Raw genomic sequence first — 12723 nt, forward strand, 5'->3', positions numbered from 1 at the left:
CCCAGAGTCATATCTTGACCCGTTTCGCCATCTCAGCTGCATCCATGAGCTGATCGTCTTCTTCCTTGCGTTTACAGAACTCTTCGAAGCTGTTTCCTTCCTTAATCCAAACGTCTTTGACCTCCCAGGTCCGCTTGTCCCACTCTGCCGCCTTGACGGACCATTCTTTCATCCCCTTTTCGTTCTCTTCTCGGTTCTTGTTCGTCTTCTCAACGTATGGCTTTTTCCCCTCCTCGGTGAGAGAGGACCACATCTTTCCAAGCTCCACTCGAACCTGGTCACGTTCTGATTGTCTGGCTTTCTTGCCATTCTTTGCTCGTTGGTCTGCAAGTCGAGACTTGACTTCTTCCCAGTGTTCACCAGAGAAGAGCAGGAAAGAGTTGATATTTGCCTTGACCGGCTTGACTGGTGGTGGGCCAAGGTCATCATAGATCCTGACCCACATGGCGGCATCCCATGCTTCTTGAAGAGTATTGTCTTTCTCTTTGACTGGTCTGGTGAAAGTACCTGCAGGGACCAATTCGTCACCCTTCCGCTTACCAATTTGTGCCATATGGGTTTCCATTTGTGTCAAATCGATTGCGCTGGTAGATGATTTCTTCGCTGTCGTTGACGCAGGTACTAAGGTCGGAGGAATTGGAATTTCGCCTACCATTGATTGAAAAACTTCATGGGCGGCACGAAGCCCAGAGAGATAGGCGCCATGCACGGTGGCAGGGTGGGTGGCTATGGTTGCCTCTCCTGCAAAGAACAAATTCGAGATCGGGGCTGCAATAAGATCATAATCACCAGGACGTGCCTCCGCAGCTACAAAAGAGTAGGTTCCTCTAGCAAAGCGATCCGAGCCCCAGCGAGTGACGATCGATTCAACTGGTGGAGGTACATTTTGTGGGCCAAAGACATTTCGTAGGAGGTGGACACATTCGCCGACAAGGATCTCATCACTGACCATTTCAGCTTCATAGGCAGCTTCGCCAGCCATTAAGGCGATCAAGACAGGCAGACCCGTAGTTTCGATACAGTTCCAGAAGAGGTAGAATTGTCCACGCGTTTCTTTATAGTCACTGTGGTCGAGGCTGAATGCTTTGTCGCGTCGAGGGGCCCGGAGTAGTCCAAACATGTCTCTCTCAACATCCCAGAAAGGTCGCTCGAAGACAAGCACAACTTTATTGAGTAAACCAAATCCCATTCGTCCGACGGCATCACGCTTCCATTGAGGAAGTGGAGGGTCGAACTGAATCGACTGCTCCTTTAGAACTCCAAGAGGGGCACTGAAGACCACCCGGTCTGCTTCGATGGACTGACCGTCTTCACATGTTACCGTTGCCTTCCCTTGGGATCCGGCCGCACTATACTTGATACTCTTGACGGGTTTGTTGGTACGCACGTCAAGTGGATCAGGGTAACGCCAGAGAGCACGTGGAACTTGCTGGTAGCCGCCAACAATTTGAGCGTGCTCTCCTTCAAATTCGTTGCCAATATCTTGATCCCAACCGCGGAGACTTAGCTTGTCCACATTAGCAGCATTGGCATACTCTAGGTTAGCAAAGTGCCAATTGATCAGACGTAAGGCGTAAGGTTTCAAATCGAGGAATTTCTGATACTGATCGATCCCGGTATTCATGAGAGCGCCGAGCGACTGATTGGGCTCCTTGGCAAGGTCATCCAATTCCAAAGTTTCATGCATCTCGGTTGTCTCCTTTAGACGAAATCCAAATTCCTTGGCGGCTTGTGCTGCTGGCAATTGGATTTTTGTTTCGGTACTAACGTCCATCTCTTCAGAAGGTTGATCAGCTTTGGCAGCTCGATGACCAGCACCCCTTCGCCTGGATTTTTTGGCTGGTAGTAGCTGATCGATATTGCCTAAGGCAGTGGCTTCTTCAAATTGTTTGATTGTAATCGAATCTTCAACCGCTGGTTCACGACCAGCATCGATCACGTCCTTTTCTCCCTCTGCAGTCTTCTTCACGGTGTTCTTCAGGCGATAGTGCCCCGTGCGATCAAGGACATCGTTGTATAATCTTTCAACCATGGCGTCATTAACACCATTGACAGGAGTGCCATCGATATCGTAGAGAGTAGAGAGGTCTCGTAATAGGTGGTAGTCGAGGGCTAATTGGCCGCGGACTATCGCGTTGAGAGGATTTCCATGTTCAAATCCAACAATGATATGGGCACCCATCTCGGCCGTTGGTCTTTGATCTTGGGAAAGCTTGGTGGGACGCATGCTGGTTAGTGGATGAGAATAAATCCGGCCACCAATTCGATGACGACCTTCCAAGACGATAATTTTCGGGGCAGAATGATCGGGGTAGTGTTGAAACAGATTGGTTAGCTGTCTGGCGGTGCTCAAACCGGCCATGCCACCTCCAATGACGACAATGGTTTCTCGAGCCGGGTCCTTCTTACGGCCACGACCAGTCTTGATGGTCAAAGGCGGAGCAACACAGCCGAAGTTGATATAACCTCGTCGCAATAACCATTCGTAGGCAAAGCAGGCAAGACGGGTCCACCTCTGATCTCTTGCGCATCCAATTGCCTCTTCGAGATTGACGGACACGCTGGGGTTTCGGGTCCATAATCTAAGAATACCGTTTCTGATATTCAGATAGACGGTTACATGAGATATACATAATTGGTCCTGTAACAATCTGTGCTCATCCTCATGTAAAGCGTAAGGGTCTAGCCTAGAGGCCTCGGCGGCTGCTACACATTGACTAGCATATTCGGAGGGGTGTAGTCTGGGGGGAATTGATGACTTGGGCCGGCAGGTTATTGGAGCTCTTTGAAACAGGTAGGTTTTTGTGCTGGAAGGGCTTTCAGACTGAGCGTTGAATTTCAACATGATTTTGGGCTTCTGATCGGCGACAGATGAGGCGACGGACATGGAGGTCATGGAGCTGTTGGGTGAGTCGCGATTCTCGCTCTCGAGCTGCAAACTCCGAAGGGTCGTGCTGGGCCCGTGAGAAGATCCACCGTCGTCGTCGTCATCTTCCATTTTGATAATGGAATGGTGAGAAAAATCGGTCATCGACGTGGGGTGGCTAGTTTGTATCAGTATCAGAGGGAGGATATCAAGGGATATCAAAGCTTGGCTCGATTTGTCTTGTCATACCTTGCAATACTAGCCAGAGATGAGTCTCCCATTCCAATTTCAGACATGGTCGTAGCCATGACTTGGATAGCACTTGAAGGGGGAGCTATTGCAGCACTCCCCCGGATAGATGTGTGGCAAAAGAAGGACTTGATATTGGCAGCTGGTGGCTTAAGACACGGGACAACCGCTTAGGAAATCATGGGAATGATCGGAAGGTGTCTCGTGAAAAGGAATCTGGGCGCGATTAGTACAATGATCTGTTGTGGGGGGGGGGGGCGGTGGTTATCTGGTGGTTGATACCTTGTGTGCGTGGTGGATGGCGTCCTGTATGCGACTAGCGCTCGACTGACTGATATGTGCAGCGCCCAAAAGGGTGATGTTGGATTTTCGTCAATTCTTCGACCGCATAAACAGGACGTATCCTCCTCAATACTCGATAAAGGAGTGTGTGGAACGAACGAAGCATTATCACACCCTTGGGTTGTAGCGTTGAAGGGTGGTGGTTGAGAGGAGGAAGAAGACGAGAGAAGAGGATCCCTTCCCGACTGCCGCTAATGATGATGGCGGGATCTGGGCACGGATTACACTTTATCAACGACGTTTCAACTGCAACCCAACGACATAACTGCACAAGTATCATTCAAAGACTATCAAGGTCGTTTCATATCTTGTCATTGAGTATTTGCGGCCACCAGACCGTTATCATGATGCCATTAATCGAGTTCTGTGGCGAATGATACGGCTGACCTGCATCCCTCGGCCCCTCTTGTGCACCAAGTCGAAGTACCTCCTGCGCTGACCTCGATATCTTCCACACATCACCAGGAAGAAGGACTCTTATCAAAATAATATCATCGAAACATTCCCTGGTCCACTAGTTGATGCTGTGAGGGTGATTGTCTCTCTCAGCCATGCTGTTGATCCATATTGACGCCCTGCAAAAATTGCAAAAATTTTCATAGTCAGGGTGCAACCTCAGCCTCGGAGCTCCAGCCTGCGACCTCGTCTTGCTACCACAAAACACATGTATACCGGTTTTGACCTGTTGATCCCCCATCTGATATCAATACCATAAATCCCCACAGTGGTCGCATTGCCTGGCTTTATGAACAGTCCCACTATTGAGATTGTGATGATAAGGTACTTGTGAGCTGTGTATAGAGCAATATCATTCCCACCGCCTGCGTCCAAGACGGCAGGTTCTCAACAGATAAGTGTCACCCGCAGGTTTATATCAATGGTGACATCATGCTCTCTATTACTCGTTACGATCATGTATGATCTCAGCTTTATAAGCTCCGTCTCGTTGCTTTCAGCTAATCCTTAGGCTGGGCCATTCTCCTCCTCCAGTCCCAGAGCCGGTTATGAACAAGCACGACGCTGCGTATAGGATCTCGTCCTCGATTATTACTTCCATGTTTCAAGACCACTCATGAAAAGCAGACATAGGCTTCGATAGAGATGCTGTTGAAGAAGGACAAGATCCTGCTCGCTCTGTTGATTGAAGATCCTGGTCCTAGTCTCAGGCAGGTCATGAGTTGCATCACTGTCCAGTTGAGCAGCAATGAAGGGAGATAGAGGTGCAAGAGATTTTATATAGAATGCTGGACATGTTGCAACAGGGAATTCAGAATGAGCCGCTGTGCCGTGCCCTGGTGGTGGTGATCGTGGTGTTTCTTCCTATGTGTATTCAACGCGTATGGACATATCCCGCTTGGGGTTCTGCAGTCCCTAGTAGCCATGCCAGCCTTCAATTAGAACTAAATTGGCATAAAACCGCCCTATATACGATCGCGTCCTATAAGAAGGCGCACATGTGTCTTGCACCTTCCTTACTGCAGCTGTAGATGTTCCTGCGGCAGGTGGGGTCAATATCGGCCTCACGTCTCAGGAGTCAATGACTTCGCCTTCATGGACCGCGCCTCTAGTAACCACCGTGGCACCTGCGCGCATCCAATTCAACCATTTCTAATCTTGTCCTACAAGACATCTAATCTTCTTCTTGAATTGCGGCTATGGTTGTAATGAAAAGCCCCCCAAATCGGTCAATCATCTGATTCATAGCAATGATGAGACAATGATCCTCTCGAGTCTACCCCGCCAGATCCCAGGTCCTCGAAACATCCGATATTTCTCATTCCCTCTCCATTTCTCATCCCCTTCTTCAGTCAGTTATACTGTTCACAGAAAAATGGCAACTGTCAAAGACTCAACCCCCCATATTATCAGGACTGCCGAGGATCGTCGCCAGAAGGGTGTCTGGTCTGCATGCCTGAGCAAGATAGAACAGGTGAACCCAAAGATCAGGCTACTGAGATTGAGCCTTTCAAGAGATGGGGTATGTGCTTCATGAACCTCTATCCGTTGTTCTACGCCCGTCCTCCTGTTCCGTGGCCATCCTCGATCTATCTTGGATTGGATGCCTTGCTGGTGTACCATCACAACATTTGAAACATCTACCATGTATCGTGCGTTGTGGCCTGAAGCAAATCGCAATGAAATGCAATTTCATTACATCAGAGTTGAATTTTCTGACTCTTTAATACCATTCATCCAATAATGTCGCTCATAAATTGACACAGATCTAGTAGCCCCCCTTACGACATCTCCCAGGTCAATACATTGATCTATACATCCCCAACATCGACGTTGTGGGCGGATTCACAATAACCTCCCCTCCACAAGCGTCCTCTCAAGTCCAAGAAGACCCGCATATCGAATTGGCAATCCAGATCTCACCGGACAACCCTCCTGCTGCATTCTTATGGCGACCGGCTTCAGAAATTCTCAACTCAACCGTCTCTTTCAAGGTCGGTGGAAATTTCGTATATCCACCTCTGAGCTTGGACCGGAGTGAATGTGAGGAAATCGATCGGGTGGTCTTCGTCGCTGGAGGGGTCGGGATCAATCCAATCATGAGCATGATATCTACCTTGGATGAAGTGGGCACGTCCCAAACACGTGGCGGTATGGTCAAGAGCGTGAGAGTTTTGTACACATCACGAAGGGAGACGGATTCAAAAGGCCAAGCAGCAGAAATCCTCTTCGAAACACGATTGAGGGGCATAGCCCATAAATGGGAACGGCACGAGCATGTCGACTACAGATATTCCTTCTTCGACACAAGTGGTCAGACCGGCACTGGGCAATCCACGCCCAATAATATGTCGACCTATGCCAGGCGGATAGCGAAGGAAGACCTATTCGAAGCACTTGGGCCAGAGGCCGGTCGAGCCAACACCGTCGTCTATGTCTGCGGGCTTCCCACCATGACAGACGAATTCGTCGACCTGCTGCGCCTCGCACCTGGGATGGATGAGAAGAGGATCTTGTGTGAGAAATGGTGGTAGATAGCAGAAGAAGTACCAGGACTAGGCCAGAAGCTTAAACACAAGAGGAGCGAAATACAAGTGTTGAAATGTAGCATCGTGGTTGTTATTGGTCTACAGGCATCTTGTATACAGACATATTGATATAATAGGAAAAGGACGAGCCATGGTCTAATCCATGATTCACACATAGTCCCCTCAATCTCTTCCCTCTCGTCTCAAGCGTCATCGCGGCCCCCTTGGAACGCCATGCAATGCGATGTTGGTAATACAACAGCCAGAAGCAGGAGGTCGTCAAAGCGGAAGTCAGCTTCGCAAATTTTCATGTCACCCGTAGCGCTCCCTGCGACTTGCTCAGACACTACTTTATGTCAGAGCAGGTCGTCCGACTTGAATGGACAAAAAGAGGAATTCCAAATGGGAAAGACGAAGACAGGATTTGGCATCTCCTCCGATTCTGGTTTCTCTCTCCCATTCTACATGCCGACAATGACCCGTCCGCCGTCGACGATGATCTGCTCGTCGATCCTGCTTTGGGTGTCGCCCCACTCAAGGCGCTTCCAGGTCGAGATGCGGGCCTCGTTCATGTCGAAGTCGAAGAAACGGATGCGGCGATGGTAGCCGTAGTAGCCACCGTATCCGCCAAAACCCGCACCGCCGCCGTAGCACATCCACAGCGCGGGCTTGTTGTCCGGGCCATTGGCGGGCAGGCAGTAGTCGTTGACGTGGTCGTGGCCGCACGACACCATCACGATGCCCTCCTGCACCAGCGCATCCTTGAAGTTCGAGTTGTACGCCGGTGCTGTTGGCGGCTCCGTCCAGTTGCCCACCCATGTCAGTGCGTCTGGATTGCGGTACTCGGGCAGCGGGATGTGGATGAACGCCAGGTCCATGTGGATGTGTGTATATTCCTTGTGCTTGCGTTTCAGGGACTGCGATGTGGACTTGAACCAGTCAATTTGTGATTGCTTGAGCCAATCATACCCGTGGTATTTCTTCTCCTCGGGCGAGTAGCTGTGTGTGTCGAGCAAGTAGAGAGTGAGTGCTGAGTGCGACGTTGACCCGCGCCCTAGGATTTCCACGACGTAATTGCCCACGCCCTCGACGTCTTCCGGACCGGCGGTGGAAAGCGAGTATGGAAGGCCGTCCATGATGGCCATGGATTCCGCGCGGTCGAGGTTCCCCTCGTCGTCGTGGTTGCCGAAGATGCCCGCGTAGGGGATCTTATGCCGGGCAAATAATTCCGAGTATTTGTAGATGGCGCTTTGTGCGTCCGGCGCTGTGTCGCCGTTGACTTGGTCCCCGGAGAGGACGATGAAATCCGGTTTCTCGTCTTCAAGGAGTCGTTCGACGAATTCGAGTGTGCGCGGATCCGCCTCGCATGGTTGGCCCTCTGGCAGTGCATGTCTGCATTTTCCAAAGCCGGTGGCCAAATGTAAATCAGCAGCCTGCATTATCTTGAATTTGCCATCTTTCCGGATGCGGGGGACTGGTTTGTCGATTTTGATGGCGGGACCCTTGCGGACTGTCAGTCGTGGTTCGGGCGTGTTGCCGGTGGCGTCGATGAATAGGGAGATATCCTGAACTCGCCAGTTAGATCGAGGGTCGGCGGCGTCGGCACCGAATAGGACATCGACTCCTGTCACGACTTTTGAAGGATCATTGATATGTCTCTTAGACGATTTCTTGATCCAGACTCCGCATGGGCGTGACTCCCATCGAATGTCTTTCGAGGTGGCATCGGTCGATGAGGGCTGGATTCGGCCGACTTTGACGTCGAAGACAAGTTCTTCATGAGGTTGGAGGTCGTCCTCCAGTTTCCTCTGCACATGTAGATAGGCTTTGGAAATAAAGCCTTTGCCCAAGTATAGATCTTTGTCTATGCGGTGCCAATGCTCTCCGTCAAGGCTACAGCGGCTGAAGGGGTTGATGGAGGAGCATGTCACCACAGTTATATCAGTGACGACGAAGCCTGGATGGTGGGCAGGCAGATGGTTGTGAATCGCATTAGGCAATACTCGATATCGGTTGTCGAGGAAGAGAACGATGATGAGTACGATTATAGTGAGTGTTCCCAGCTGAAAGCCCGTGCGTACCTGGAGAACAATGTTAGACCATGGAAGGCGATGGAGCGAAGGCAGAGTAGGACACTCACTATGCGTCTGGTCATGCTGGCATTTGGGTGAACTCCTTGCTAGGGAGCACGCGCCGCGGCGGGCTCTATTGATGAAACCCTCTCTTCGACGATCCTTTGGCTAAGGATTAACTAGGTATTTTTGTTGGCTTCCAGGCATTAGGAATAGATGATTCAAAGTGTGGTAGAGGATTGGTGAGTGTGCTGAGGGTCGTTCTGCCCAACTTTGTTACAGGCCGCAGGCAGTCTGATCGCTATGAGGCTTGACGAATCCGGTTTAACACACCCTGGAAATCTGGGGTTCGCCCGACCTTCCCCATTCGACACATTCAAAACTAAATGCAGTGAATCCAACATGCGACGATGAGATGCAACTTCCCGGCGCGATATTGCACGTATGAGAATATTCTAGAAGACCAATAGACGGCGGTGGGGCTTGTTTCAATCTCTTATGTCGAAGGTGTTCCAAGCACTCCGACGAGTGACCAACCTCTCGAGATGCCCGCAGTGTAACCTAAAGAGCACAAGAGCCCTCTCGACTAGGGATCTCAGCCGATTCCAAGGTGAGTGTATTGCGGCGTGCCCTTGTCTCACTTCTGACATCTCAATCTCGCTGTAAGAGGGCGACAGATTCCTCCTCAACAAGAAAAAACTGTCAAAACCATTAACCCAAAATGGCCAACATGGTCTCGACGTTGGATCTATTCCGCACAAGGATATCATAGGGAGAGAAGTCTCCACGCCGTTTTTCGTTCGTACAGATCGAGGAAAGCTGTTCCGCATAGAGCAACCTTCTCTCGAGCAGTATATTGCCCTAACGCCGAGAGTGGTCACCCCGGTGAGTCAATCACCATTCCTTTCCCTGTGCGTGGAATACCACCTCAAACTAACCTCTACGGGGCAGATCTATTCATCCTACGCTGAGACCATCCTCTCCCTCCTCGACATCCACGCGCCACCGTTCTACGAGGGTGACAATGCCAAAGAGACCACGGCACCAAGTCTAGAAATCCTCGATTCGGGTACAGGTCACGGCGCCCTCACCTTACACATCGCAAGAGCCATTGCAAGGGCCAATCCCCCACCACTGAGGCTCCAAATCCCCACCCGATCCAAAATAATCGAGAGCCAGAAGATAGATGACACGGAATATGACGAGAGCCATCAAGCGGCGCAAGCCTGGGCCGCATGGAAACAATCCCGGCGTGCAGTAGTGCACAGCGTTGAAGACAATTTTGCGACGGGCCGACACGCCGAGAAGATCGTGGCCGGGTTCCGTCAAGGCATGTACTGGCCGCACGTCGACTTCCACAATGCCCAGGTCGGCCAATGGGTTCAATCGCAGCTGGCGGAGAGAGGAGGTGAGTCGTTCCTGAGCCACGCCTTCCTGGACTTGCCGAGCGTGCAGTACAGACTACATGATTGCTTCGCTGCGATGCGTGACGGCGCCAAAGCCCTCGTCTTCGTGCCCTCGATCACACAAGTTTGCGACTGTGTGAAGATGGTTAAGAACAGCCGTCTGCCTCTGTCGGTGGAGAACGTCGTGGAGCTCGGCGAGGGCATCAGCACAGGTAGAAAATGGGACGTGAGGGCAGTCACACCGAGGAAATCATTAACTTCGCCGAAGGGGCAGCGTGTCGTTGGCCCTGCGGAGGAGACTGATGCAGGACGTGTGCAGGACACGGATGTGTCAGATGGATCTTATACGAGATCGACTATCATCGAGATCACCCCCGACGAGGACACCACCCCGACAGATGCAGAAATCCAAGGCTCATCAGAAACAGGCCACAACACGAGCGATGACTCGACGGCTATGGGTTCAACACGGTCAGCTTCCTCTGAAAGTTCTCAGGGTACAGTGATGATCTGCCGGCCTATGGTCGGCGAAGTCACCACTGGGGGCGGTTTCGTCGCCGTCTTCAGGAAGATGTCGACCGAGGAGTGGGCCTTGCAGATCGAATGGAGGCAGACTCGAACAGGTGCTGCAAAGAAGTTCTACCGGGCTTAGGGAGTTTGAAGCTCGTGGCCCATTTTATCAGCGTATTGGTGCTAGCCATTTGTATATTACTTCGGATAGATCAGGGGGCTGTGATAGAGTGGACTTGTACAACAGAAAAAGACATGTACAACACCAAACTCAGTCAAGCATTGTGGCACTTGCTATATAGCTGTCTTGTCAACATGGCCCTAGATTGTGTTAGAGCCTAAGATCATGCATCTGCCAGATATCGAAACAATAGAAAGTGGATGCGACTGATATACTGTCCCATCCCTGAAGCTCAGATGAACACGGGTGACCGAACAACTCCCCGCGGACCGACCGGACCAGTAAATGCGACAAGCACCTTCCACTCGCCTCATTTTCCCAAAGCCTTGGCTCCGCTTCTACCCCAGAATCAAGTCCTCTATTTCCCAGTTTCACCCCAGATGCAAGGATAGATCGCCTTATTACTCCTTGGTCTCGTGATTGGTCACACCACGGAGGCTTCTACTCCGCTTGACCGAGGAGTCTCCTTTTAACAACTTATGCCTGATACATCATTTTGTCGCGAGAGGAACAGCAGATTTGGCCTTTTCCAGAATGTTCTCCGCGACAGGCATTGCACGGCTCTTCAAGTCACCTGTCACCGGGGCAGCTCGGGCCTTTAGCTTTTCAGTGACGTCCTTCAGTCTCCTGGCTTTGGAAGCGCGGATGTAGGCAAAGAGCAACACGAACAGGAGCTCGACTCTCTCTTTGGTCATCATGAGAAGCCCCTGTACCAACAACCCCTTCAGGAGTTGTGGACCGATGCCCTTGAATAGGGCAAGGGGACCTTCGTGTTCGATGATGTAGGTCATAACTTCAATAAAGGTTTTGAATGGTTTGCCCTCCCGGGCTGGTGGAGGTCTTGATTGAAGACCGACTTTGGCCACAATCAAGGGTTGAGTGGTCAGGGTAGCGATCGACTTGGAAATGGCTCCAAGAACTGTATTGCTATCAGTGGGGAGGTCATCACCAAAGCGAGAATGGGAGAGGCTTACGGAAGGCTTCCCAGGGACGAAGCCTTACACGATCTGGGAAGATAACATCCTTCAGGCGCTGATATGCGCCGTAGGTGATGGCTGGATTGACGCACAGCACAAGGGAAGCTTTGAGGCCTCTCCATAGGCCTGACCAGCCATCTTCACTGTGGACCACCTCTTTACCGGTCTCAAAAAGACCCTTCTTGTGCCCTCTGGGCTGAGTCTGCTGCCGTGTGGTTATGACGGCAACAGGAATTGTGAATATCTGGGCAATGGCACCAGCAACTGCACCGAGTGACAACTCAATGGCAGTTCCAGGATGTTGGCCGGGAACCCGCTGATATTTTGTGTATAGATGTCGAACCACGCTGTACCAATAAAAGTAGGCGAAGTTTGTGGATGCCACCCCTATTAGAGCTCCGTTGATTCCAGAATATAGACCAGTGATACCATCATGATCGATAATCTTCTTGATTGCGTCCAGGGTGGAGTGGTAGTGGTGGTTTTCAGCGGTGTGAACGACCTCTTGGTCCTTCTTCTTGATTTGTACCTGTAATCTCGTCTTCACGCTACAGAGCCGGTCAACAGGGATACTCTTCGTACCAAGGAATTCCAGGATATCCTTACATATCAAGTGGGTATACTAGGGCGTTGGCGAGGACAGCACCAGTAGCCCCAGCTACGGCGCTCTCCCACGGAGCCAACTCAGTAGAAGCCATTTGCGGCTATTATATTACCCCCGAGCAAGAAATGAGATATGATGCTTCCTATCTTTCAGACAAAGGACGAAATTTGGAGAAAGGCACAAAAAATTGTGACGTAGGGAATTTAGGCCCGAAGGAAACTGCTCTGTACTGTCAAGCGAGACGCAACAAAGAGGCCTGGAGGTGATATTGCTCAGTGGGATGTTCGACGGTGAGGGTAAGTTGGTGACAGGAAGGATTTCAGAGGGAGCAGTGGAAGGTGATGCAATTTAATCGAGCATGGGAGCACTGAGCATCAGCGGGACAGGGATAAAATCAGATCCTCATCTGCCCGAGTTAGAGGAAGCGATAGCCATGGGAACCAGCGTCGTGAATGGCTCGGTGGTGGACAGCTTCTTCCCAGATTCTCTCCGCAGCCGAGGTAGTGGCAAGCGTTCCGGAATTTTGGCATGT

At 51.1% G+C, this 12723-nt stretch overlaps 5 protein-coding genes across 5 annotated transcripts; 2 read left to right on the forward strand and 3 right to left on the reverse strand.

The window, feature by feature from the left end:
- Positions 1 to 7: 7 nt before the first annotated feature.
- Positions 8 to 2998, reverse strand: A1O9_09511 (lysine-specific histone demethylase 1; the record flags this gene model as incomplete). Its single annotated transcript, XM_013401481.1, has 1 exon — positions 8 to 2998. The coding sequence occupies one exon, from the start codon at positions 2996 to 2998 to the stop codon at positions 8 to 10; it is 2991 nt and encodes a 996-aa protein (XP_013256935.1).
- A 2367-nt stretch (positions 2999 to 5365) lies between these two features.
- A1O9_09512 (uncharacterized protein) lies at positions 5366 to 6447 on the forward strand (the record flags this gene model as incomplete). Its single annotated transcript, XM_013401482.1, has 2 exons — positions 5366 to 5435; positions 5711 to 6447. 2 exons carry the CDS (start codon positions 5366 to 5368, stop codon positions 6445 to 6447), a joined length of 807 nt encoding a protein of 268 aa, XP_013256936.1.
- A 455-nt stretch (positions 6448 to 6902) lies between these two features.
- Positions 6903 to 8596, reverse strand: A1O9_09513 (uncharacterized protein; the record flags this gene model as incomplete). The annotated part of the gene is made up of 2 exons (XM_013401483.1): positions 6903 to 8522; positions 8582 to 8596. The coding sequence occupies 2 exons, from the start codon at positions 8594 to 8596 to the stop codon at positions 6903 to 6905; spliced, it is 1635 nt and encodes a 544-aa protein (XP_013256937.1).
- Positions 8597 to 9011: 415 nt separating this feature from the next.
- On the forward strand, positions 9012 to 10571 carry A1O9_09514 (uncharacterized protein; the record flags this gene model as incomplete). The annotated part of the gene is made up of 3 exons (XM_013401484.1): positions 9012 to 9123; positions 9181 to 9398; positions 9465 to 10571. The coding sequence occupies 3 exons, from the start codon at positions 9012 to 9014 to the stop codon at positions 10569 to 10571; spliced, it is 1437 nt and encodes a 478-aa protein (XP_013256938.1).
- A 530-nt stretch (positions 10572 to 11101) lies between these two features.
- On the reverse strand, positions 11102 to 12285 carry A1O9_09515 (uncharacterized protein; the record flags this gene model as incomplete). The annotated part of the gene is made up of 3 exons (XM_013401485.1): positions 11102 to 11529; positions 11585 to 12135; positions 12194 to 12285. 3 exons carry the CDS (start codon positions 12283 to 12285, stop codon positions 11102 to 11104), a joined length of 1071 nt encoding a protein of 356 aa, XP_013256939.1.
- Between the last annotated feature and the right edge of the window lie 438 nt (positions 12286 to 12723).

This window comes from Exophiala aquamarina (genome assembly GCF_000709125.1).
Source record: "Exophiala aquamarina CBS 119918 chromosome Unknown aczIA-supercont1.10, whole genome shotgun sequence".
In the NCBI taxonomy this organism is placed as follows: Eukaryota; Fungi; Ascomycota; class Eurotiomycetes; order Chaetothyriales; family Herpotrichiellaceae; genus Exophiala; species Exophiala aquamarina.